Source organism: Vicia villosa, linkage group LG1, assembly GCF_029867415.1.
Source record: "Vicia villosa cultivar HV-30 ecotype Madison, WI linkage group LG1, Vvil1.0, whole genome shotgun sequence".
Classification (NCBI taxonomy): Eukaryota; Viridiplantae; Streptophyta; class Magnoliopsida; order Fabales; family Fabaceae; genus Vicia; species Vicia villosa.
The window spans coordinates 237,959,927-237,986,155 of record NC_081180.1 but is presented as its reverse complement, the minus strand read 5'-3'; the positions used below and the strand labels follow the sequence as shown (position 1 = coordinate 237,986,155).

General features: G+C 33.8%; 2 protein-coding genes across 2 annotated transcripts; both read left to right on the top strand.

Annotated features, from left to right (window-relative positions):
- Positions 1–17,729: 17,729 nt before the first annotated feature.
- LOC131644998 (PAP-specific phosphatase HAL2-like) lies at positions 17,730–20,544 on the top strand. Its single transcript, XM_058915645.1, has 3 exons — positions 17,730–18,281; positions 19,370–20,057; positions 20,134–20,544. The coding sequence occupies exons 1-3, from the start codon at positions 17,891–17,893 to the stop codon at positions 20,435–20,437; spliced, it is 1,383 nt and encodes a 460-aa protein (XP_058771628.1). The 5' UTR covers positions 17,730–17,890; the 3' UTR covers positions 20,438–20,544.
- Positions 20,545–22,208: 1,664 nt separating this feature from the next.
- On the top strand, positions 22,209–23,145 carry LOC131623947 (uncharacterized). Its single transcript, XM_058894954.1, has one exon. It carries the CDS (start codon positions 22,284–22,286, stop codon positions 22,890–22,892), a length of 609 nt encoding a protein of 202 aa, XP_058750937.1. The 5' UTR covers positions 22,209–22,283; the 3' UTR covers positions 22,893–23,145.
- The last annotated feature ends 3,084 nt before the right edge of the window (positions 23,146–26,229 follow it).

Sequence of the window (26,229 nt, the reverse complement as noted above, 5' to 3'; positions counted from 1 at the left end):
TGGTGTGCCTTGAAACAAAGGTGGTTTGCTTTGAAACAAAAGCGGGGCTTGGATTCTAGAGTGAATTCGGAAAGCGGTAAACTATATGTTTACATTTGTTGGCTTTGATCTTGTCCGGATCTGAAGCGTGGCTAGATTCTATATGAATCGGAAGCGGTGGAACTTTGGGTCCACATTGGGTACCACATGCATAGAGTCACATGTCTTGCATTGAGTCACATTGAGGTTAAGTGATGTTTGAATATATGCATTTATGTAATTGTCATGTGTACATGAGATGTGATAATTGAAATTGGTGATGTTTTGATATATAATTGGTTAAACGTGTGAATATGTGATAATGATGGATTGTGTATATATTTGGGATAATAGTATTGAATCTTTGAGTATTATACTATTGAATTTTGTGCTTACTTGAATATATGAAATTTATTAGATGATACTATTTACATGATTATGACTTGTTGTGTGATGAAAAGTATGTGAGATTAATGAACTGTAGAAGTATGATGTGTATAGTAGCTATTGATACTTGTGATGTGATGATTTTATATGTCTGAATCCTAGCATGCAATTTATCATATGCCCACTTATATGATTTGATATCTCACCCTTTTTTCTTGTTTCGCCGTTGCCTTTATATTGGCAACGTGCAGGTATTCAAGTATGAAGATTTAGTTGCCGTTACTCGAGTCGGTTGTCGCTCTGATACGTAGCACTCTGGGGGGAACGATTTATACTATTATTGATGTTGCTATTTAATTGTTTCATTTTGGTTGGACAAAATGTTAAGTTAACTGAAGATATTTTATTGAATACATTCTTAAGTGATTCCGCTGTGTTTTAATAAAATAAGTTATTCTATTTCAAAGGTGCTATGTATCCGCTTTATGCGACGAGGTGATTTGTTTTGTTTTGATTATGTGACGCCTCATTTGTTTATTGAGAAATTTTGAAAAACTCTGATTTATATATATTTGCCGGGTAGAAATGGGGTGTTACATTAGTGGTATCAGAGCCGGTCGGTCCGTCTGGCCAAGTTGTCGAGTCTGTTGAGTTGTGCGACAGTTTAATGCTGTCAGTGTTTTAGTCTTTAGTACACGACATGTATGTGAAACATTGTTGGTACTTGTTGTTTTGTTGTAGGGATTGGTTTGATTCCAAGTGGGGGAGAAGTTTTGCTTCTCGAAGATGTTTTTGTTGTAAGGGATGGTCAGGTATGATGTCGATAAGCGACGATGCAGGTGTTGTTGGGAGTTTTGGATGTTAACCAGATTTGAAGACAATGTGAAGTTAATAATGATTTTGGGAAGCAGAAGTTAGAGAGTTACGATGTTCAGCACGGTTGAGGATTGTGAAGTTGTCAGTGCGAGTAACCTTTGTGTGAAATGCCGATGTTTGAAAAGTGATAGAGTAATGAAGTTGCAGTGGGCTTTATGTTGGACTCGCATAAGTAACTGTCGGATGTGGTTGATGCTTGAAGTTGTGAATCGCTAGTTCGAGTTGGAAACTCGAGGACGCGCGTAACTTGTAAAAAAGAATTGTTGTCTCCGTGATATCAAGACTGGAATTTCGATGAAAGAATGCATCTCTCAAGTTATAAGGAGTTATGCTAGAGGTTGTTTGGGATGTGTTTGAGTCGAAGAAAAGTGATTTTTGGAGTAGGATCTCCGTAAGCAAGTCGCAGAAAATTCAAAATCATTGTGAAACTTTAAAATTTCATAACTTGAGTTCTGGATATCCGATTTGAGCTCCATTTGAAGCGTCGGAAAGATAATAAGATGAATTGTGAAGTACGAGTATAGAAGTAATTTTGGAGATGGAAAGACGTTTGACGATTGTGTGATGCTAAGTGACTACGAAGCATATTTTGTAATATGCTTGGACGTTGGTGTCTCATCGACAAGATATAACGAGTAGGAAGTTGTGGGTATTGTAAAAACCCAAGGTGAATCATTGGATTACGTCGTGTTATTGGATTTAAGTGGAAATTCGGAAAGAACGCTATTATGATGTAACAACGATTTATACTCCACTAAGTTTGTCGAATACTAATTGGCAAATTGGGGAACTGATCACCCTCAATCTATTGTTAATGGTAGACAAAACTTGTGTTGGACATTATAGATTTGTCTTGTTGTCTTAATAGTGTAGAAAGAGTGTCTATATTTTATCGTGAAGATAGTCGCCCATCAGTTTATGTAGCTTGGTAAGAGGGATGGTTGAGTTAGAATTAGATGAGATTAACAATCGGTGTGGTACGTTTTATGCAAGAGAGTGTCGCAAAGTGAAAGATTGGAAATATCAAGTAAACAACGATGTGAGGATAAGTATTGAAGAAAGTTTGTATTGGATTGAGAATTTATGAACCATATAAGTAGACAAAATTTTATCGAGAATGGTGACTTAAAAGAGAATTATCAGAGTTGCGCAGCGGAAGCATTGCGTTGCACTGTTGTTACACGACTTGTAAGAAGTGAAGGACGATATGTCAGAAGACTGTGAAGTGAAGTTATCTTGATGTTTGATAGACTGTTGGAATAAGTGCGATGAGCCAGGATGCTGCATTGGGTCGTAGATTATTGTGAATCTGGTAAGAATAGTAATGTGTTTGTGTTCTTGTGGAATCGTTGCCGTGCCGAAGAAGTAGTGACTGAAGTGTTACTAAACGCGATTTGGATAATTGATAATTGGATACGAGATTTGGTTACGATGGTGTTGTCAAGTAGATTTTCGAGGACGAAAATATTCTAAGTGGGGGAGAGTTGTAACACCCGGAAATTCGATTATTCGCTTAATCTAGACGTTCAGAGTGTTTAGTGAAGTTTTTGTATTTTGAGACGATTTAGTCGGTATTAGTTCGGGATAGCGGATTGATATTTAATCAAGAGTTTTGATATTTTCAGTATTAGAAATATTATTGGAATAATGTTTGAAGTTTTCGGAATTTTCTGAGTAATTAAGATTAGACTGGAAATATGACATATTGGTCAAATTTGGATTGTCGGTGTTATTTAAGGGCACATTTGGAATTATTAAATTGAAGTCAAAAAATAATATTAAGAATAATATTATTTACAAGTCGGAATTTATTATATTGTTGGAATATTAATTAAAGGTGATATAATTGATTATTTGAGTAATATATTTTATTGGGCCTAAATTGATTTTTGGAGGATATTAAATAAAGAGAAAGTTTAAACTCTAAGCCCAATTAGTTTTATATTAGGGTTTTAGAGATTTAGAAAGAGGAGAGTTGTCTTAATGAAGAAAGAAGAATAGAAGAGAAAGAGGCAAGTTTTTGGAGGAGAAGAACAAGCTTAGAGTTTTCATCCATGGTGTCAAATTGAAGATGCAATTGGAGACCCATTGAGTTGCTTCAATTGATAAGGTAAGGGTGGGGTTCTCTTCCTATAATGGGGCTTATGAACAATTATATGTAGGGATTTGGGTGTGTAGATTTATTGCATTATCTTGTGTTGATTGTTGTTGTTCATAGAAAATTGAAATTGGGAACTAATGTTGAAATGCTCTGTGGAATAGAAATTGGATTTGGAAAAAAAATGGTTGCAATTCAGTGTGTTGTTTCGTTGGTTGTCTTCTTGTTCCAAATATATTGCCCTGTTTATTATTTTCATTTTATTAACTAATATAGATACTTAGTAGTATCAACATGAGAGGGAAAGGAAGAACACCACTTAGGCCATATATTTTGTCTCTTGCTACTTCATGGTGTGCTAGCATTTGTTTTCATTAATTGCATATAGGTAATGTGTATATATATATATAATGATATACAATATAGAAATGGAACCACATTCAGCTCCATATTTCATTTTCATTTCCATGCTACTGTGAGTTTGTTTTCTTTTCCATTCAATAATTGTGCGCTGAAGGTTGTTCCTCTACTGTTGACATATATGCTCTGTATCATGTTTCATATAATATTTAAAGAAATTATATAATGGCATGTAGAAATGAAAATGGAACTATAATATATAATAGAACCTTATTTATTGAATGAAAATAAATGGTGAAACAGTAGCAATTATAGAACAAATGTAATTCAAAACAGTTCCGTTTGACCGAAATAGCTGAATTAAGCGGTATAATTAGTTGTCCGGAATTTAATGAAAATTTACATGGTAGCTAAATTTAATTAGTAGATTAACGTGGTGGCGTTATTTTGTTGAAATTGTGATATTTTACTAATTGACCGAAATTTCATTTGGTTTAAATGTTCTTTATAAATAAACTATAATAATTTAATAGCATTGTCAATAAAGTTGTTAGAGTTGTCAATAGAGTTGTTAGAGTTGACAATAAGTTTTTAGAGTTATTTTGAATTATTAAGAGTCATACTTTTATTTGTTTTGAGTAATTCTGACATGTTTAGAGTTGTCAGTGTATAATGTCGGTGTTTGTTTTTTTTTCATTGGAACTTTAACAATTCATATCTTTTGAACCGTAACTCCGTTTGAGTCTCCGTTCGAGGCGTTAGAAAGCTAGCGCAATATTCTTTTTAATAAAAATGGTCTTGAGCAATAGAATGCTAGAAAATTGGAAATGGAGTAGAAATAGAAGTGAATTAAATTAATATAGTGTGATTATTAATTGGTTGATTAAATTAATAGTTGAATTAATTTCAATGTGTTTAATTGATTAGAATATAATTTGGAATTAGATTAACCATTTGGTTTGTCGGCGTAATTGTGTTTTGACTTGAATATGTATGTTGAGAAATATATATTATTATGTCAATGATGTTGTTTTGATATTGATTCTCTGTGGGTAGTTGGATAGCATTAATTTTAATGATTAATTGCTTGATTTTAAATGTGTATGTTCATATATAATTGGCAAAATGAGAATTAACATGAGATAGTATGGTTACTAGTGTTAATTGAATTTTGTGAATCGTAATTGATTAATTGGCCTTTATATGTGAATGATATGTATGTGTTGTGATGTTGTGTACAATTGGTGGATAATTCATCGAGTTGAATTATTGTGATATGCTAAATATTAAGATGGTAGAGATGATCTTAATTGCATATGTTTGTCAACATTGTACATGCATTCATGTCATGGTGTGCCTTGAAACAAAGGTGGTTTGCTTTGAAACAAAAGCGGGGCTTGGATTCTAGAGTGAATTCGGAAAGCGGTAAACTATATGTTTACATTTGGTGGCTTTGATCTTGTCCGGATTTGAAGCGTGGCTAGATTCTATATGAATCGGAAGCGGTGGAACTTTGGGTCCACATTGGGTACCACATGCATAGAGTCACATGTCTTGCATTGAGTCACATTGAGGTTAAGTGATGTTTGAATATATGCATTTATGTAATTGTCATGTGTACATGAGATGTGATAATTGAAATTGGTGATGTTTTGATATATAATTGGTTAAACGTATGAATATGTGATAATGATGGATTGTGTATATATTTGGGATAATAGTATTGAATCTTTGAGTATTATACTATTGAATTTTGTGCTTACTTGAATATATGAAATTTATTAGATGATACTATTTACATGATTATGACTTGTTGTGTGATGAAAAGTATGTGAGATTAATGAACTGTAGAAGTATGATGTGTATAGTAGCTATTGATACTTGTGATGTGATGATTTTATATGTCTGAATCCTAGCATGCAATTTATCATATGCCCACTTATATGATTTGATATCTCACCCTTTTTTCTTGTTTCGCCGTTGCCTTTATATTGGCAACGTGCAGGTATTCAAGTATGAAGATTTAGTTGCCGTTACTCGAGTCGGTTGTCGCTTTGATACGTAACACTCTGGGGGGAACGATTTATACTATTATTGATGTTGCTATTTAATTGTTTCATTTTGGTTGGACAAAATGTTAAGTTAACTGAAGATATTTTATTGAATACATTCTTAAGTGATTCCGCTGTGTTTTAATAAAATAAGTTATTCTATTTCAAAGGTGCTATGTATCCGCTTTATGCGACGAGGTGATTTGTTTTGTTTTGATTATGTGACGCCTCATTTGTTTATTGAGAAATTTTGAAAAACTCTGATTTATATATATTTGCCGGGTAGAAATGGGGTGTTACATTATGCAGAATCCACTTCATTTCATCTTGCCATTGTTGAGGATTACGCTTAATATCAAGCCAAGATAACACATCCTGCCAAATGTTCTTGGTAATTTTGCAGCTGGTAAGCAAGTGGTCAATATCTTCTTTATGTTCCTCACAGAGGCTGCAGCATTCCTCTTGCAGAAAACCAAGTCTTTTCAATCTGGCTTTTGTGGCCAAACGATTATGGCAGATCAGCCAAAGACAAACAATAGCTCTAGGCCTCGCACCATTGTGCTGGATAAGATGACTCCAATGAACCTGCTCCTCTTCAAACATCAAATGGTCATACATTTTCTTCATGGAAAACTTCCCTCTGCTTGTCATACCATCCCAGATTTGACTATGTTGTTGGATGTCCTCCCTTCTAGCCAAGATAGCTTTGGCAATCCACGATGCAGAAACAGATACTTTGGCAGTCCAAATAGTATCACTCTTCACATAATAAGTGTGCATCCACTTTATCCATAAGCTGTCCAGTTTCATACTGATGCTCCAAAGACATCTCATCATAGCCACTTTATTCCAGCATTCCATATTTATGAGATTCATGCCCCCTTGCTTCATAGGACGACAAACACGGTTCCAGGCTATAGGACTTTTCTTGCTTTTATCTGCACTTGTCCAGACAAAAGCTCTACAAATGGAATCAATTTTTTGGATAACGGTCTTTGGAATTAGAAAACACATCATCCAATATTGAGTTATGGCTAGGAATATGCTTTTGACCAGAAGGATTCTACCAGCCATGCTAAGGAGCTTAGATGACCAATGACTGATTCTATTGGTGATTTTATCAATTAAAGGGAGGTAGTGAATAATGTTCAGTTTCTTACTGGCTAAAGGTACCCCTAAGTACCTAACAGGAAGACATCCTCTTCCAAAATCAGTAATCTCTTGTATTTTCTTAATGGTGCTTTCCTCCATACCACTGCAAAAAAGTTTACACTTTTGAGGATTAACAACCAATCCTGTAGAATCAGAGAATTCTTTGAATGCATCCAACATATACTTCACTGAATTTTCCTCACCTCTACTGAATAATAACACATCATCTGCAAATGAGAGATGTGTGATACTAAGCTTTGCACAGTGACTATGGAATTTGAATGCAGTATCTTTGGACATTTTCTTCATGACTCTATGCAAATAGTCCATGATGATAACAAAGAGCAGAGGGGAGATAGGATCCCCCTGCCTTAGTCCTCTCTTAGCCTCCATGATATTAGTATACTCCCCATTAACATTGAAACGATAAGAAACAGTGGAAGTGCCCAGCATAATCCAATCAATGAATTGTTTAGGCATACCTATCTCCTGAAGGATGCATTCCAAGGACTTCCAGTCAACCATATCATACGCCTTCTGAAGATCCAGTTGCATCATGCATTTGGGAAGCCCACTTTTCCTACCATATCCCTTCATTATCTCAGTTGCAAGCAGAATATGATGATGAATCTGCTGGCCAGGAACAAAAGCAGCTTGGCTGTTATGAATGATGTCTTTCAGGACAATTCCCAATCTACTAGTCAAAATTTTGGAAATTATCTTATATAAGGTAGTGCACCCTGCTATAGGACGATATTCTCTAATATTGACAGCATTAGCATGTTTTGGAATTAAAGTGACAATGGTGCTATTGAAAGCTCTAAACAATTTACCATGTTGGAAGAATTCTTGGACAGCCTCAATAACATCACCCTTAATGATTTGCCAGCAACTTTTGAAGAATTTAGCTCCATAACCATCAATTCCTGGAGCCTTTAAATCTCCAATACCATGTAAAGCCTCCTCAATCTCTTTAACAGTGACATGAGCTACTAGATTCTCCCTTTGTTGCATATTAATCTGCTTGCCACACCTAAGAGCTTCAATATCCACATGCTTCAGATGCCTTGATTTACTGCCCATAAGCCCTGTATAGAACCTTATAACTTCATTTTGAATATCTCTTTGCTCAGTGAGTATAGAACCATCATCCTTGTGCAGGGTATCCATACTTTTATGCTGGCTCCTAGACTTAATGCTAGCATAGTAATAGGCAGAATTACTATCTCCTTTAGTCAACCATTCAATCTTAGATTTTTGCCTAAGCATACTATCTTCAAAGGAATTCAGCTGGATAACCTTTTCAGTCAGTTCTTTAACCTTCAAAATGCCTACAGGATCCATTCTGTTCTGATTCAGGTCATTTTGGGCCTCATTAAGCTCAGTTCTAGCATTCCTCAGCTGGAGACTCATATTGGAAATGTTGCTACTAAACTGAGTCAAAACAGGTTTCAGCCTTTGGAGCTTATTCCATAGAATGTACATTGCTGTTCCTGAAATAGGTACATTCCAACTCTGCTTCACCACATCCTGAAAACCAACAAGATCAGTGATACAATTGTAGAATTTAAATCTTCTACTCTTGCACTTTATCTTAGTGTTATTCATAAAGCACAGTAAGGCATGGTCAGATACATTGGGAGGCAAACATTTCAGAATCTTGTCACTAGTGGACTGGAACCAGGCAGTGTTACCAAGCATTCTGTCAATTCTGGAGTAGATTGGTTCAGAAGCATGTTTATTGCTCCAAATAAAATGATCCCCACTACTATGCATTTCACTAAGACCTGTGTGAGTCAACATCTCATGAAGATCTTTATACTCAGCTTCACTAACCATCCTTCCTCCCATCCTATCCTGGGCATTCATCACATTATTAAAATCACCAAGTATGCACCAAGGTCCCTGGATGGTAATAAAGATCTGCTCTATATTCTTCCAAAGAATCCTCCTCTGAGCCAAATGGTTATATGCATACACTGCAGTAAGGTAATACATGAAACTGCCCTGTTCATCTTGCACTTTACAATGAATATATTGATCAGTATAGCTAATAACCTGAATGTCATGCTTAGTGGCATTCCAAGCAATCCATATCCTACCATTAGCATGCTTATTGTAATTGTCTATGTAGCTCTCATATAGATTGAGTTTCTCTCGAATGCTCTTGGCTCTATTCACCTTAACTCTGGTTTCAATGAAAATCATAATATCAGGTTGTATACTACGGAGACGGGAGCTAATCTCGCGCACTTTACCTGAATTGTTCAGCCCCCTTATATTCCAAGAGGCTAACATGGATCAACATCAGACACTAGAGAATCATTCAAAATTCCTAGTGCTTCAAATCCATTCAGACAATCCACCCTATTAGAAGGTGCAGTGTAGATAGTTTTACCTCTTTCACGATTAGTGGCCACCTTGATCCAAGTATCATCATTACCTTCCTCAGCATGACTACCATCTGTTTTCTGTGGTGTGATAATAACTTCTTGTGCACTTTCTTTGGGCATAGTGGAGGTACCCTCGTGAACTATTTCAGGTTGTGTTGGTTTGGGCATCCACTTCTTTTCAATCACTTTGACCGGTTATTTACACTGATGGCCAAGTTTTTTGCACTTCTCACAGAACATTGGTCGCCATTCATACTCCACGTATTGAGTAATCTTACGACCTTCACTGTCTCTAATGGTAATTTCCTTGGTCATCTCCTTGGTGATATCTACCTCCACCAATATCCGAGCATATGAGACTCTATGCTTCCTGGCTGTACATTCATCCGTGACAAGAGGAACTCCCAGGGCACTACCGATCTTGCTCAAGCTTTTTGCTCCCCACAGATACAGAGGAAGCTGTGGGAGCTTGATCCATATAGGGAGAGTCCTCAACATATCCCTCTTCAGATTGAAATCAGATCGCCATTCTTGAAGCAACAGTGGTACATTCCTTAGTGTATAAGGCCCTTTCATGAGCACAGCATCCTTGTCCTCATGTGAATGAAATCGAAGGATGAAGTAACCTTCGTCATTATAATACAGATCTGGAATCTTGACAAATGTCCACATTTTCAACATATAGTTCTTCATTGTGTTCATACTAAAATTCTCACCCAGCGCATAGAGGATGAGTGCGTTTTCCCAGAATTTCATCTCCGATTGGACATCTTCATCCTCAATCACAATCTCAATTTCACCATCCTTCATAGACGGAGCCACATACTGTATGGAGAGACCTTTAGATGGATTACGATTATCCGATAGCACATCAACCCACAGTTTCCGTTCCCCCATCGTCTTCTCCTTCGCATTGTTTTCCTCTTCTGCAATTAGGGTTTCAGATTCCTTCCCCAGTGAATTCGCCTTACGTATCTCTTCAGTTTCCACCAAAGATTCAGTAATTGCTTCCTCTGGAACAGGAGTAGCCTTCGCCGCAGACACTGGCACCGGCGACGGTTGCGATGACGGAGACGGTGGTGCCATTTTTGGCCTCCCTCGTCCTCGCTTCCCGCGCATTCCCATTCTCTCTATATTATTATTATTATTATTATTATTATTATTATTATTATTCATTATCATTATTATTATTATCATTATTATTATTATCATTATTATTATTATTATTATTATTATTATCATTATTATATTATTATTATTATTATTATTATTATTATTATTATCATTGTTTTGTATTATAGTTATTATCTTCAGTTCACTGTTCAATAGAGTGATTATATTCCAATTAAAGTAAATATTTTTTCACTTTTAGGGGTTTGAAATGGGAATGGAGGTTTTGAATCTGTTTGTATTTGAAAATTAGAGCATGTTACCTTTTTTTTTTTCAAATGGGTTTTAAAATAAAGCATGTTTTTCTTTGTCGTTTTTTAGGGTTTATAGTTTATAATGAATTAATTATTTCATATTGTGATTTATTATGGAGCAAGGTTGTCTTAATTTTTTTGAGGTCCGGTGTAAATTAGTCGAAGTTTAATCATGGAAAAACAAATAGAGATCTTATCTTATCATAGTTTAACCAATATAAATATTTTATGAGGCCCTATTTAGCTACATGTTAAATGTGAACATTTTGAAGTCCTGTGCAGTAGCCCACCTTACACGTCCTCAAAGACGGCCCTATTATGAAGAGGAATTCGTAGATCAACAACGCTCTAAATACAAAGGGGGGAGTTTCATATTTTAGACGTGTTCTTTATATGTTAGGTATTTTGAAAGATCTTGGATGTAAATAAGTGAACAATATTTGGTATAAGGACCCAATCTCCATTATCTTAACTTGAGTTTACTGAGAGGCCTATAGTGGAAGAAATTATGGATAAATTTAAAATTAAAAATGATGATAGTTGTTTTTCTCTAGAACTGGTTAGAGATTGGAGATGATAAATTTACGGTTTAATGCGGTGGTTCAAGGCTTCTAATGTGATGGATATGAGACTGGTCTGCAAGGTTAGCACTCAGTCAATAAGAGATTGAAAAGTGAAATTTTAATGAGAATGATTTGAATACCAGAAGAGTGGCAAGTTTTCCTCTTTAACTAATGGAGATGGTTGGTAATTGCATGTGCATGGGATGCAGCCAACCGTTGGATTGATTTGGGAGATTGTCATGGTATCTTCTTGGTGAGTACTTTATGACGCAGATGGAAAAGAGTCCACCTAATATTATTGTGGTAGCATCTTACTTCGCTATTAGGCTTCCACTTCTTAGGCCTTACGGCCAGCCTAGAATAGTTGCCCTCAAGCCCTTGTCTCTACTTTGATCGGCGGAGGTTCGCGACATATGTTGATATCCGACCATGGGATTTACAAACATGGACTTCCTAGATGGGACATTGCTGCTCTAGGAAATAGGTGCATTAAGAGTTACTCTTGGGAGAGTTTGGAACATCTTTACTAACTAGCAGCGGCGTTACACCTCCTTTAAAGTACTCGAGTGCTTATAAGATGTTCCTGAGAACATCTCCACTTTTGATAGTGCCTTTTTTATCGCATGGCCTTAACTTTAAGTGCTTGAATAGAATGTAAAGGATTTTTTGAAGTATTCTTTTGCCTTTTTTTCTATGAGCTACTTGAGAAGAGCGTGTTTTATTCTTCTATTAGTGTTTCTTGAGAGCATTATGTTCTATCATTTAATCAAAATCAGATGATCTTGTTCATTGATATTGGTTTTACATGTTGGATTAATCATTCTTCTGAGCTCGAATTTCACACTTGCCTTTATTTTTGTACTCTTTCATTTGGGCATAGATATCGCTCAAGCTCGCGTACTTTATTGCACCTGCATCAGTTATGTTTACAACATATTTCAAACATGGCAAAAATGTCAATTTTAACCTAGAAGGTTGATAAGGACATTTCAAGTGATTAGGTGGATCTCAGCATAGTAAGGACTACTTGTTATATAGGCGGCGAAATGTTATCCATCCTCTGATCAGAGGTTAACTAATTCTCAGCATTATATAACATCGAAATGCCATAGGAAGTGAATAGTTATTTTCTATTTGAGAGAAAGGAACGCTGAGTCGTACCATGTGATTATTACTGGATCCTCCGTCCGGGACATAGGAAAAAGAGGGTTGCCATCAGATCCCAACATCAAGAGGAAGTTGTCTCATCCCCTCACCCAGACAAACTTGTATTTTAAATACATATAATGATTGGAGTGGAAGGTGAGAATGCCTTGCGCTAGTCGATTGTCTAGGGACACCCAGCTAACCTTCGATAGATTAGTGGTAAAGAAGGATAAAAATACCCCCTTGGTTGGAGTAATGTATAAGTCCTCGTAAACTATCTCAAAGCTCTAATATAACTCTAGTTATTAGGAAACAGTTGGAAGGGATCGACATTAAGAATTCTCAAAATCTCCACAGAAAAGAAAGAAAGGGGGGAAGAACTCACATTTCTTTGATGACATTGAGGTAAAAGTAAAGGTACGTTGAAGAAGGTTCGTAGGAAATACGCGAGGTCACCCTCTCTGGCGGTGAACAAATTTCCAAGACGACCCGCTCCCCCATCCTCTAAAGAAGAACATCTACTCCTGATTCGAAAACATGAATTTATTCTTCGGAGGTGTAACTAGACACAAAGTCACCAGCATCATTTGACACGATGGAGGAGGAAGACATTTTGTTCCTGAATAAATAGTAGGACAAAAACAAGTTACCACCACTGTCGTAATCACCAGAAATGGACTACTTACCTAAAGCCCTACATCTAGCATAAAAATCCCATCTCATGCACACCTTCGCAAAATCCACTATAAAGAATAAAGAAAAGAAGAAATTCATACCTGAGAGAAGGTTGTGAGCGAAGAGATGACAATGACAAGGGAAAATAACTTGGACGGACTTGTAGAGAAAGGGTGAAATAGAGAAAATCCAAAAAGGAATTCTTTTATGGTTTTAGAAAAACTCAACACGTTTCTGACACGTGTCACTAACGTTTAAGGTCTCGAAAAATAGGCCATCATTGATTACATTAAATAGAAGTAAACATAAACATTGGGGGATGATTGACATCCCTGGATGACATTTCTTAGCTAAACAGTGGACACCTGGCAGTTAACTCATTTGTTGGTCCTTTTGGATTGACTGCATTATGCTAAACAATATGGAAAATGTTGAAGCTGTTTATGGTGCAAAAGGGACAAATGTTGAACACGATGTTCTAACATGTATGTTGCAACATCTAGTCTTAGTCTCTTACAATAGATAGATGATATTGTAGTATTGGTTCTGATTTATTCTATCCAATATTAACTCTACAAGAAGATAATTTGGATGTACTAGTGCAACATATTGAACACAATGCTTCAACATGTGTGCAGTGCAACATCTGGCCTTTATTAGCAAGTAAAGATGGATGTTGCATAGTATAAAATTTCTTATTGAGATTTAATTAGATTTGTTGCAAATTGGTTAGCAAAGTTTATGTGATTTGTTTGACAATTTTAAAGATCAAATCATATTTAAATAAAAATTTAAATTTAAATTTGAAATATAAAAAATCATATTCTTATACTATGTTAAGCTTATTACACGTTAAGTTTATGTTAAAATCTTGTTAAATTTATAAAAATTTATGTAATGCTATATTTGTTTATGTTGAAATTATATTAACTTTATAATATGTGGTGTCTCATTAATAAAATAAAAAGAAATATTAATAATTTAAAAATTACCTACGGGATTTTGTAAAGTTCGGTGCCACTCCCCATCCACACCAGTTATTTTGCAAAGTGTAGTGACATTCCAAAAGTATACTAGATTTTTCAAATTTTCTAGCATAAAACTATGCATTTCTATATAATTTTCCTGCAAAATCAGCACCATCCCCACATTTCATCCTGGATTTTTAAGAAAATCTGGTGATAAATAAAAATTTATTATATTGGTTCAATTACAAATCTGGTATAAATGAAAGAAAAAAAATAGTAATGCATTTATATTAGATTTGTGTATATCCTATATAAACTAAAGAAAAACATTAAGAAAAACTCAGAATTAAAAAAGTTTAAAAGAATCCAGAAAAATCAATTTAATTTAGTTTAACAAATTTTCCATTTTTTAATATAAAAGGAAAATATGGAATTTTTATGGAAGTGTATGGAGGTGTCAAATACAAATTTGTGGAAAGAAGAAGTTCCCACTTCTTTATATTGTATTTTGAAATGAGTCCTATTGGGCCTTAACTTCTTTTCCTATCACTGATTATTCAAAAGAAAATTAGACAAAATGAGGTTTGAAAAAAATAAATTAAAATTGATAAAAAAAATTGCATTCTTCAAACAAAATGGAATCCAATCAAGCTAACTGATTTGATTCGGTTTGATTTGGTTTGGTCGATCGGTTTTCAGTATTTTTTTCAAACATTATAATCGTCGATGTATTCTTCACTATCGTATTTTTCAATGTATTTTATGCTATTATTTTTTTACAATAATACATTTCATATAATTTATTTTATGTTCTATTATTTTAAACAATTTACAAATTACTCTTAATCCATACTATGAAACAGTGACATGATTTCATTGCATCATGAAATAAATTCACTATCAAATATAAAAATTGACACTTGACATTAGAATGTTTGAAATAGATTTGAGAGCTTAACAAATAGAACACAACAAAACACGCATCAATTAACATATTGCCACCTCAAATACACATAAAAACTATTTTGTAACAAGACTAGAAGGAGTTTTGTTGAAGAAGAAGAAACAAAAAATGAAAGAAATTATGAAAATTAATGAAGAGAACTTGAATATGAAGAAGGCGACCATAACATATCATAATGAGAGTAGTGAGAGCAACAGTTGAGAGGGACACCTAGAAAATTAGTTCAGTGAAAACAAATTTTTGTGACTTATGATTTCTATTTTCTATGTTTAGGAGTTTGGTTCTAGATGCATATTTGTTGAAAGGAAGAAAGTGAAAATAAAATGAAGAAGGTTGGATAATTATAAAATTTGAACTTAATGATGGGTGGAATAAAAGATTAAGGTATTGTTTGGCCTGACTTTTTGTTGACTTATCTTCTAGTTTAAAGGACAGGTAAGGTCAAACAATATTTAAAAAAATCTCCTTATAAAAAAGGTAACTTTTATTTTAAGAATAAAAATACAATTTAAGAAGCTTTTACTAAAGCTGTTGAAAATTACTTTATAATAACTTTTCGGAATATTTACTTATACATAACTATATATCTTAGAATCCCACTTACCACAATTCATACTATCACATTATCATAATTTTTTTTAATTCTTTACTTCAATATACATTTTCATAATTCTTCCTATATTATTTTATTTTATCTAATTCAAAAAAATTGTTCATTCACATGTAGGGATGTCAACGGGGGCAGATATTGTTCGGAGGATGTTTCTCCGCTCCCCGCCCCGCCCCCAAATTTAGTCCCCATCCCCATCTCCAATCCCCGCCACGGGGGAATATTTCCCCCCATCCCCATCCCCACAGATCCCCACGGATATCCACGGAGATCGAATCTTAAGAAAATTTCTACACTTTTTAATCAAAAATATGACACTAGTATTTCGTTATTTTTTTCCGTATTTTTTAAAACGCATATATTTGCATCTTTATTTTATAAAAAAAATAAAAATACATCTTACATCAATAATAAATAAAAAAAAAAGCAAAAGAACTTGATGTTGCTAATATTTTTTATGTAAAAATAAATAAATAAATAAATAGTAACATAACTTGCTACCGTGCTTCCACTAATTTACTACAACAATACCGATGTCGTCCAACGCAAGTGGTTGATTATGTGTGACAAATCTATAACTTCTAATGACTCTTCATTTTCTAATACATTAATATTTTTCATGTAAAATTATATAATTATATAATATATAAAATATATAAATTAAAATATATCGTCGGAGTCGGGGAATCCACGGGGACGGAGGATACTTTTCCAATCCCCGCCCCAAAGTGTTATCGGGGGAACTTTTCCCTCCATCCACATCCCCACGGGAAAAAAATCCCCAACTTCGGATATCCGCACAGATATTCCCCACAGGGATCCCCATTAACAGATGCAATTGACATCCCTATTCACATGTCAACATTCTCTTCACATATTTTCAAATATTTATTAAAAATATTCATTTAATTTTCTTAACATATTTTATATCTTTTAATAATATAGTAGTATTTTATTTTAATTTGTATATATTTTTGTGTAAAATATTTCTATTATATATATATATATATATATATATATATATATATATATATATATATATATATATATATATATATATATATATATATATATATATATATATATAACTTTTTATTATTTTAAACATTTTTTTCGTACCTATTTTACATCAAATATTGCATTGAATTTGGACGAAAAATTATATTTTATTATTTTCTCATTTTTTTAATTATTTCATTTATATATTAAATAAAATATTTATATATATATATATATATATATATATATATATATATATATATATATATATATCAAACGATTTAATTTTAAAAAATTTAAAGTTGAAAAATTATAAATATTACCAAACAACTTTAATTTTATTTATAAAGCTTTATTTTCAACTTTACCTTAAAAGTAACTTTTATACGGAAAAAATTTGGCCAAACGATATTTTAGAGCGTAATTATTTTCATTGATTCGGTTTATCGGTTTAACAGTTTCTAAAAACTAAAACAAAAAATCAAACCAAACCACGTTGATTTTAATTTATTTGGTTTGGCTTCAGAATCAAACCATAAACAATTAATTTTAGGACAAAACTTAGGTACAATTTTTTAGGTGTGGTTCTTACTATTTTTCAATAAAAATATGACAAATATACTTAACTATCATTTAGTGAATGAAAATAGGAAACATTTGCATTCGTTTAATAGAAAATTATATATTCGTCATATTTTTATTAGATAACCACGCATAAAGAATTTTACCTAAATTTTGTTCTTAATTTATTTTAATTTAATTTAATTTAATTTAGATTGTCGATTTAATTAATTTTTTCGAATCAGTACTTATATTCTCAACTTGCTCTCCAAACATGATTTACCTAGTAGACATGACAAATAATTATTTTCCATTAATTTTTTAATTCATTATTCTCCATTGAATGAGTGATGCAATTTGGTCAAACAAATATAAAAATGAAAAGTAACCCTAAGCCCTCATTGAATGGACCTCAATGCAATTTTATCAAATAAATAAATAAATAGTATATGATACTTTAGGGTAAGGTTAGTGATGTCTGAGTAACTATCATTCCTCATCTTCCACTGAGTTTTGTTCCAATATCAATTTTCAACATAAAAAAAAAAAAAAAAAATCACTACTAGTAACATTCAATATTGATACCAAACTCTAAGATTGAAACACAATTTGATGTGTGTGTCTGTTGCGTAGTGTGTACACAACATGTCTTTCTCTAGCACACTTATCTCACCACCAATGTTCTTGCCGCAAACAACAACATACAACAACCATGAATTCACATTCACCCACGTTGTACAACCACAGCCACTTGTACGAGGTTCATGTTCCATCTCAAGAAACCGCATTTGTTTCGTTTCGAAATTCGACCAAACTTGTTCCTCACCTGTCATGGAGGAAGAGGGTCAGAAAAAATCGAATCTTTTCTCAGAATCAGAGTCAGAAGAAGAAGAAGATTATTCCAAGGAATTGGATGTTGCTGTTAGAGCAGTGCAAATGGCTTGTTCACTTTGTCAGAGAGTTCAGGACATTTTGATTTCTAAAACCAATCATCAGGTTCAGTCTAAGGATGATAATTCTCCTGTTACTGTTGCTGGTGAGTCCTTTTCCTCAATTGGGTTGTTCTTTTTTTGCTCTGATTTTATTGTTGTTGATGATAGGGTGAGTTTAGTTTATGATTTTTCTATGTTAGTTCAAGACAAAAACATTTCTTATTAAGAGAAATAGTAAAGTTGTTGCTGGAATTCTATACCAAAACAGTAAAGTTGTCGCCGTGTCAGTGTCAGAGTCATATTTGGAGTGTCCGTGCAACATAAATAATTGTAACAAATATGTGTGAAACTGGATAGAATCTTAGTATTATTCTTTAAATGCGGCGGTTTCGAATAAGGAGAATAGGAGCTTGGCATAAGTAAGGAAAATCGCCTCATCGGCTGCAGGTCACGGAAAATAGCAGATTCTGTTACACGACAGTAATGCAGCGCCGCTGTTTGACAATACTTTGTATTAAATAGCATATAGTCTAACCGCATTGATTTTATTTATGTTCTGATATGCTGTATTGCTTTTGCTGCATTTTGACAACACTGATCTGCCATAGAGTTTTTGCCTTTTTATCATATATACACATGATTCTGTGTTCTTTCACGCTCGCTCGCTCTTGAATTTGACGACCTTATCTTGTTTCCTAAGCAAGTCCCGCATTGTTAAGTTCCAATGTATGATGAGCTATTGCTAAACTCTTGTGTCTTTCAGTATGTTTCTGTATTACTTTGATTGTATGATGGTTGAAATTTTTCTGAGTTACATGATAGTAATGCAGTGCCGCTGTTTGACAATACTTTGTATTAAATAGCGAATAGCCGAACAACATTGATTTTGTTTATGTTCTGATATGCTGCTGTATTGCTTTTGCTGCGTTTTGACAACATTGATCTGCCAGAGTTTTTGCCTTTTTTTCATATATACACATGGTTCTGTGTTCTTTCACGGTCGCTCGCTCTTGAATTTGACGACATTATCTTGTTTCCTAAGCAAGTCTCGCATTGTTAAGTTCCAATGTATGATGAGCTATAGCTAAACTCTTGTTGCGTCTTTCGGTATATTTCTGTACTACTTTGATTGTATGATGGTTGAAATTTTTCTGAGTTTTGTACGTAAAACTTCGTTATGCTTTTTGAATAGATTGGAGTGTCCAAGCAGTTGTGAGCTGGGTATTATCCGAGTGTCTGGGAAGCGAAAACATCTCAATTGTAGCTGAAGAAGATGTTCATACTCTCTCCAAATCTAATGCATCTGAATTATTAGAGTCAGTGGTTAACACTGTGAACGAATGCCTAGCTGACGCGCCTCGATTTGGTGTTGAGAAGCCAAAATCATCACTAACGACTTCAGAAGTTCTCGAAATCATTAGTCGTTGTAACTCAACCGGTGGCCCGTCTGGTAGATTTTGGGTTCTGGATCCTGTTGATGGCACGCTCGGGTTTGTTCGCGGAGATCAATATGCTGTAGCTCTAGCACTCATAGAAGACGGAGAAGTTGTGCTTGGTGTTCTTGGTTGTCCTAATTATCCAATGAGGAAAGAGTGGTTAGGCTATCAACATCGGTATCATAGGATTGTATCGAAGCTAACTCCTCCGAATTCTGAAAGTTGGAACAAAGGTTGTGTTCTATATGCTAAGAAGGGTAGTGGAAAGGCTTGGATGCAACCGCTGATCCATGAGAATAAGATGTTTGTGTGGCCAAACCATGCGAAACAAGTTTGTGTATCTTCCATTGACAATCCAGCGTTGGCCACTTTTTGCGAACCAGTCGAGAAAGCCAATTCAAGTCATTCTTTTACCGAAGGATTGGCTCACAGTGTTGGTCTCAGGTGTGTTTATTAATTCTTTGCCTCTTCGATTTTCACGTCTTGATCTTTGTTATGTGATTGTTGATGGTATATGCAGGAAACAACCGTTAAGAGTATACAGTATGGTGAAATATGCAGCGATAGGGCGCGGAGATGCAGAGGTTTTCATGAAATTTGCAAGGGCAGGTTACAAGGAGAAAATATGGGATCATGCTGCTGGTGTTATCATCATACAAGAAGCTGGTGGTGTGGTAACAGATGCTGGAGGATGTCCCCTAGATTTCTCAAAAGGGTTGTATTTAGAAGGGTTAGATCGCGGTATAATCGCGTGTTCTGGAGCCTCGTTACATGGAAAGATTATTGATGCTGTTGATGCTAGCTGGGGATGCTCTAGCCTCTGAGACTTTTTATATATCAATGAATTTAAATGTATATATAAACAACAAATAATGCTAATAACTGTTATGCGTTGACATATTGCTAACGCCATCTAACCAGTGATTTTGTCCGTCGATTGAAATATTTATGTCTTTGAAACTCTAACGGCAGTATGGATGGCAGACAGACTACACACGTGTTAGGAGGGACGAATAGAAACGACAAAGGCGAAATATTAGTGGATTGTGATAGCAAGGTCATTTTACCACTTACAATACTTCATTGCATAGTTAAGTCGTCTGTAAAAAAATTCTACCCGCCACGCAATAGTAATTATGTTTTTAAATATCCTGCAAGATTATCTATCTTTCGGAATACACCAACGGCACGTGTCTAAGGGGGCCAAGACCCACTACTATTGGTTATTGGTTGGCAAACATGTGTTGTCATGTAGTATCATATCATACATGCAAATAAATGTAATTGGTTGGATGACAGGGGAAATTTGAGTGTCACATTGAGTGAGATGTTTGTCAGATAAAGCATTGATGGTGCAATTTCAACCCAATATTTGACTTGTGAACAAACTGGTTTCTTACAAGTCAGAATCTTCATTTATTGCATTCAATAACCTGTTGATTTTTTGGCACCACAATTTTGACTTCCTCACAAGTTAACTAGTGGAAAAGTTTGTAGGTCCTTTTGGACAACTAACAGCATCTCCATAGGAAAATTTAAGAATATCTCTAATGGATTTCACACGGCTTCATAATCTTGAAAATGTTCACTTATCTTCTCACTTATCTTTCCATTTATTTGTAGTGATGCTATTCTCATTTAAAATTGTCTTCGAAATTGCAAGGGGATCAAAATTCTTAAAAAACTAAATTATAAGGACTAAAATTTCGGATTTTAAAATAGGGGGACCAAAACTAAAAAAAAAAATGATAACAGAGGGATCAAAATTACAATTAAGCCTTAAATTTTTATAAATGTTTTAATTTTTTCTTTAATCATATATAAAATAATTATTCTCAATAAAAAATTTACATAGGAAAGATCGAGTTATCATTATAACACTTATACTTGTGGATTAGTATTTGAAATCCCACTATGTATGAATGAGAAATTGGTCGTACAAAAGTGGTTAGAATATCAAAATATGATTAAATAAATTTTGGATTTCAATTAAAGTGTTACATGTATCTGAAAAAGTCGAAAGCAACAAGAGACTAAATGTTTTTTAATAAAATTTAGTTAAAATATACTGACAATATAAAAAAAAAATTTATACCATAAATTAAATATGAGTGTTGCTATTCTTATATTGAAAAATATGCATACACCATCACAAATATAAAAGTGTGTTTGTTTTTATGTATTTGAAAAAATGAAAAAGAATCATTAAATATATTAAAAAATCCAAAACCGTATCAATGTACGGTGTAGTTGTCAAACCAATATCATTTCTCATTTAATATCTTTGTATAACTATCAATTGGACTTACTTAACGGATATGAAAAACATAACTTATAATGTTTGAATTTAACAATCTCATCTATATCACACACAATTCCGTCTATGCTCCTTTACCAAACAAAATCATGATGAGTTAGTGTTCCACATGCATCAAACACCTCTAGTGGAAGCAAATATGAAATAAAAACCGCACTCTTTTTCTTAGAATCGATATGTAACAAGACACATGACCCTTTAATTTGACACACTAGCAATGTTATACACATAAGTAGAAATCATCCTTCAACTCAAAATGTCATATGATAAAGCATACTATAATAAATGTATGCAGCAACCGACTTTAATACCTTAATTAAATCTCCCCACCTGTCCTCCACACCCTCTCATAAATGCATCCATACATTCATTCCACTAAGATATTTAAATATTTATTCATCCCTCTATATCTATATATCTATATCTATATCTATATCATATTCTTCCTCAACCAAAAACAAAAAAACAAAATGAAACCTATGACCACTTTTCTCTTGTTCACTACTCTTATTATTCTCATAGCTTCACCTTCTTTTGCAACCCGATCCGTTTCATCTGGATCTTCTCCTTCTTCTCCTTCAACTCAACCCAAAAACCCTAACCCTAAAGACAAAAACAACAACAATAACAATAACAACAACAACCAAGGTGGTGGAATACCAGGTGGTGTTTTTGGGCCAGGAGGAGGGTTCAACATTCCAGGTTTTGGAAACGGGTTTGGTAACGGTTTTGGAGGCGGATATGGATCCGGGTATGGAGGTCCGAATGGAGGACACTCTAAAAACGGTATAATAAGACCTTCTGTTACCTGCACTGAGAAAGGTCCATGTTACCAGAAAAAGTTGACATGTCCAGCTAAGTGTTTCACTTCTTACAGCCACTCCGGGAAGGGGTACGGTGGTGGTGGCGGTGGTGGTGGTTGTACTATTGATTGTAAGAAGAAGTGTAGTGCTTATTGTTGAGTAAAGTGCATTTATTATAAATGTATTGTAAGAGTTGTTGTTTCTAGTACTATATAGTACTAGAATATTATTATGTGTATGCAACAACTTATAGTGTATGGTTTTGAATTTTGATCATAGTTTTGGATAAAATAAATAGAAAGTAGATGAATTTTCTTTGGAGCTTATGTGCTTTTGATTATGTCTACTTCTATGGATATCTTATGGAGTGTATTTTTGCTTGATATATATAAAGAGAATATTATATAGTTTACTTTACTCTATAATATAACCATGGCATTGTATTTTAAGATTTTTTGAAAGTGCGGTTTCAAACGATGCAAAAATAGTGGGTTTTCATATGTATGCATTCAATTTCAAAATCATACTAGTATTTATGGTGGGGTAGTCAAGAGTTTTAAGCATATTCAAGTTACACCACATTTGTCATTTGCTTTATGGTGGAGCTTACTTATACGTTCCTTTGTTGCTATAAAACTCACCATCTTTGTTTTCATCAATATTTTCGGAAGTATATTGTTAGGATGCAAAATGCTAACCCTAACAAGGTTTACAAAAACTAAGAGAAATAAGTAAACAAACTAAGCAAATAGAATTAAAAGATAATTTTTGATTTTCATTGATTGATTTTCAAGTGTCAAAGACACTACATATATATAATAATACTAATGGATAATAAACTAAAGGCTCAATACTAGTTAAAGCTCAATTCAACGACATTTAAAGATCCTAAGAACATTCTAGAGAACATTACAAAATAAAATACTAATATAAATTCTACTCTTAATTTAATATCTAAAATATTTATTTAATCATAATTCTTACTCTATCATATACCATAATATTAATTTTAGTATGACTTTTGAACTTTAGCTCTAAAACATTTGATAGTTGGATGTGAGCTCAAATTTGTGTTTTTCTATTTATTTACTTGTAAGTAAAAAAAAAAAATTTGTCTCTAGATAAAATGATAATAAGTATTAAAAATTCACACACAATCACGAGACTTATAGTATTAAAAGTTCACACACACTCACGGGACTTAGAGTTTAAATTTTGATGTTGACGTCCAATTTAATAATTTTGACATTTTGTCAATTGAATTAAGATTTTATAGATATCTTCAAATAAATTTTTAATCATTAAATTTTTTGATAAAAAATTAGATAAATTCTTAAATACCCATACTAAGTAGTTAGACAAATTCTTAGACAAATTCTTAGATTTTATATATATCTCGTCATATTCAATATGGTTTTTTCTTTCTACAATCCTATTATGTTGAGGCGTATAAAGAACCGTTGCTTCGTGATCGACACCATGTTCTACATAAAACTCTTCAAATATCTTGAAAGTGTATTCTCCACCTCCATCTGTTCGCAGAACTCTGATCTTCTTCTCACTCTAGTTTTCGACAAGCTCCATCTTTCATGACGACTGGAAAAACTTTTCCGACCAGTTGTCCAACACTTAGTAGATTGCACTTCATGCCAGGTACATAAAGCACATCTTTGATCAAAGCTTTCTCTTCATTACTCCGTTGAATAACTATGTTGTCGGTACCTTCTGCTCGCAACGAGTTATTATCAGCAAATTTGACCTTGCTCTTCTTTGACTCGTCAAAAATTACTAACCACTCTTTTCGACCAGTCATGTGATTCGAGCAGTAAAAGTTGATGAACCAGATCTTGGATTCGACATGGTTATCTACAACTACAGCCATAACCACTATATCATCTGAATCTTGACGTGCAAGGTTCGCTCATTCGTCTTTGCTTTTTGTGGATCTCTTGTCTTTCTTGTACCAACAATTTTTAGACAAGTGACCCCATTTTTCACAATTATAGCACTACACATCTTTTTTATCTTCTTTGTCTTTTTGATATTTTCCTCCTCCTCTTTTCGAGGATTCAGAAACCCTATCATTGTTCTTACTCTTGTGAGAATTCGACCAAGACTTCTTGCTCTGAGTCTTGTCGATTTTTCCTTTGAATTTGTTAGAACCACCATTTTTCTTTCATGCTTAAGCATGCAGTGCTTGTATCGAATCTTGAATCTCTTTCCTTCCGACAATCATAATCTCATGCGCCTCCGGCGAACCAACCAAATCTTTCAATTTTAGGTTTTCAAGATTGTTGGATTCTAGAATAGCTACGATAACGTGATCAAAGTGAGAGGTCAGCGTACACATTACCTTCTCAAATAATATATTATCAGTTAGGGTTTCACCATAACCCTTCATTAGATGGACGAGAATTTGCACCTTCGACACATATCCTGCAATCTTTGCATTTCCTCCCATCTCCAATAATTCATACTGTCGTCGCAAAATTTGAAATTTGACAACTTTGAGTTTCTCACCTCTTTCATAGTACTCGACAAGAATATCCCATGCCTCCTTCGTCGATTCAACATTAGAAATCTTGTCGAAATTCTCCGAATCTACCGCCGGTTGAATGCAATACGCAGTTTTGCAATCTTTCTTCTTCGCCTCATTAGCAGTTTTCTTTACGTCGGTTGCATTCCGAGCAAGCTCGAGAACGTTGTTTTTTACCACTTTTAGGATTTCATGAAAACCGAACAAGGACTTCATCTGTTTGCTTCATCGGTTCCAATTTTTTCTGTCAAGAATTGGAAGAGAATTCGAAATTCCGTTAGTACCATTCATCTTTGCAGCGATTGATTAACAAACAACCCACGATCCCGGAAACACGATCTCTGACATGTGATTCTTGAAAACACGAATAAGAATCTAACCGGAACTATGATACCAATTTGTTAGTGTGTGAGACACTTTATGTGAGGAGAGAATAATAGAGAGAGTAAGAAAAATAAAAATTGATATTATTGAATTAAACTGTATATCAATCTTTATTTTTCTATATAATAAATCATAAACTATGTTTATTTATATACAACTAACTTATACACTAAATACACTAACAAATCCCAAATAAACTTGGACTTAAATTACTCAACTTTGGGAGGATCCATAGAAGCACGATAATTACATTGTCTATCGAAATGAATTTTAAGATGTAGGCATTGTTGTTGTTTTGGTCGTTTGATTTTGAATGAAGTTGACATTGTCATTTTTTGGTTGTAACCAAAAAAAAAAGGAAAAAATAATGAAGAATAATTAAAATTTCAATTCCTAGAAGTAATTGTGAATGAAAAAAGAATCGAAGAAGAAGATAATTATGAATTACTCCATCCGTCTCATAATAAGTGTCTCATTTGAGCTTTGCACGGTTCTTAAGAAAGTGATTGGATGTATTGATTTTAATGATAAAATTAATATCATTTACTAAAATACCCTTATTTATTATAGGTAGTG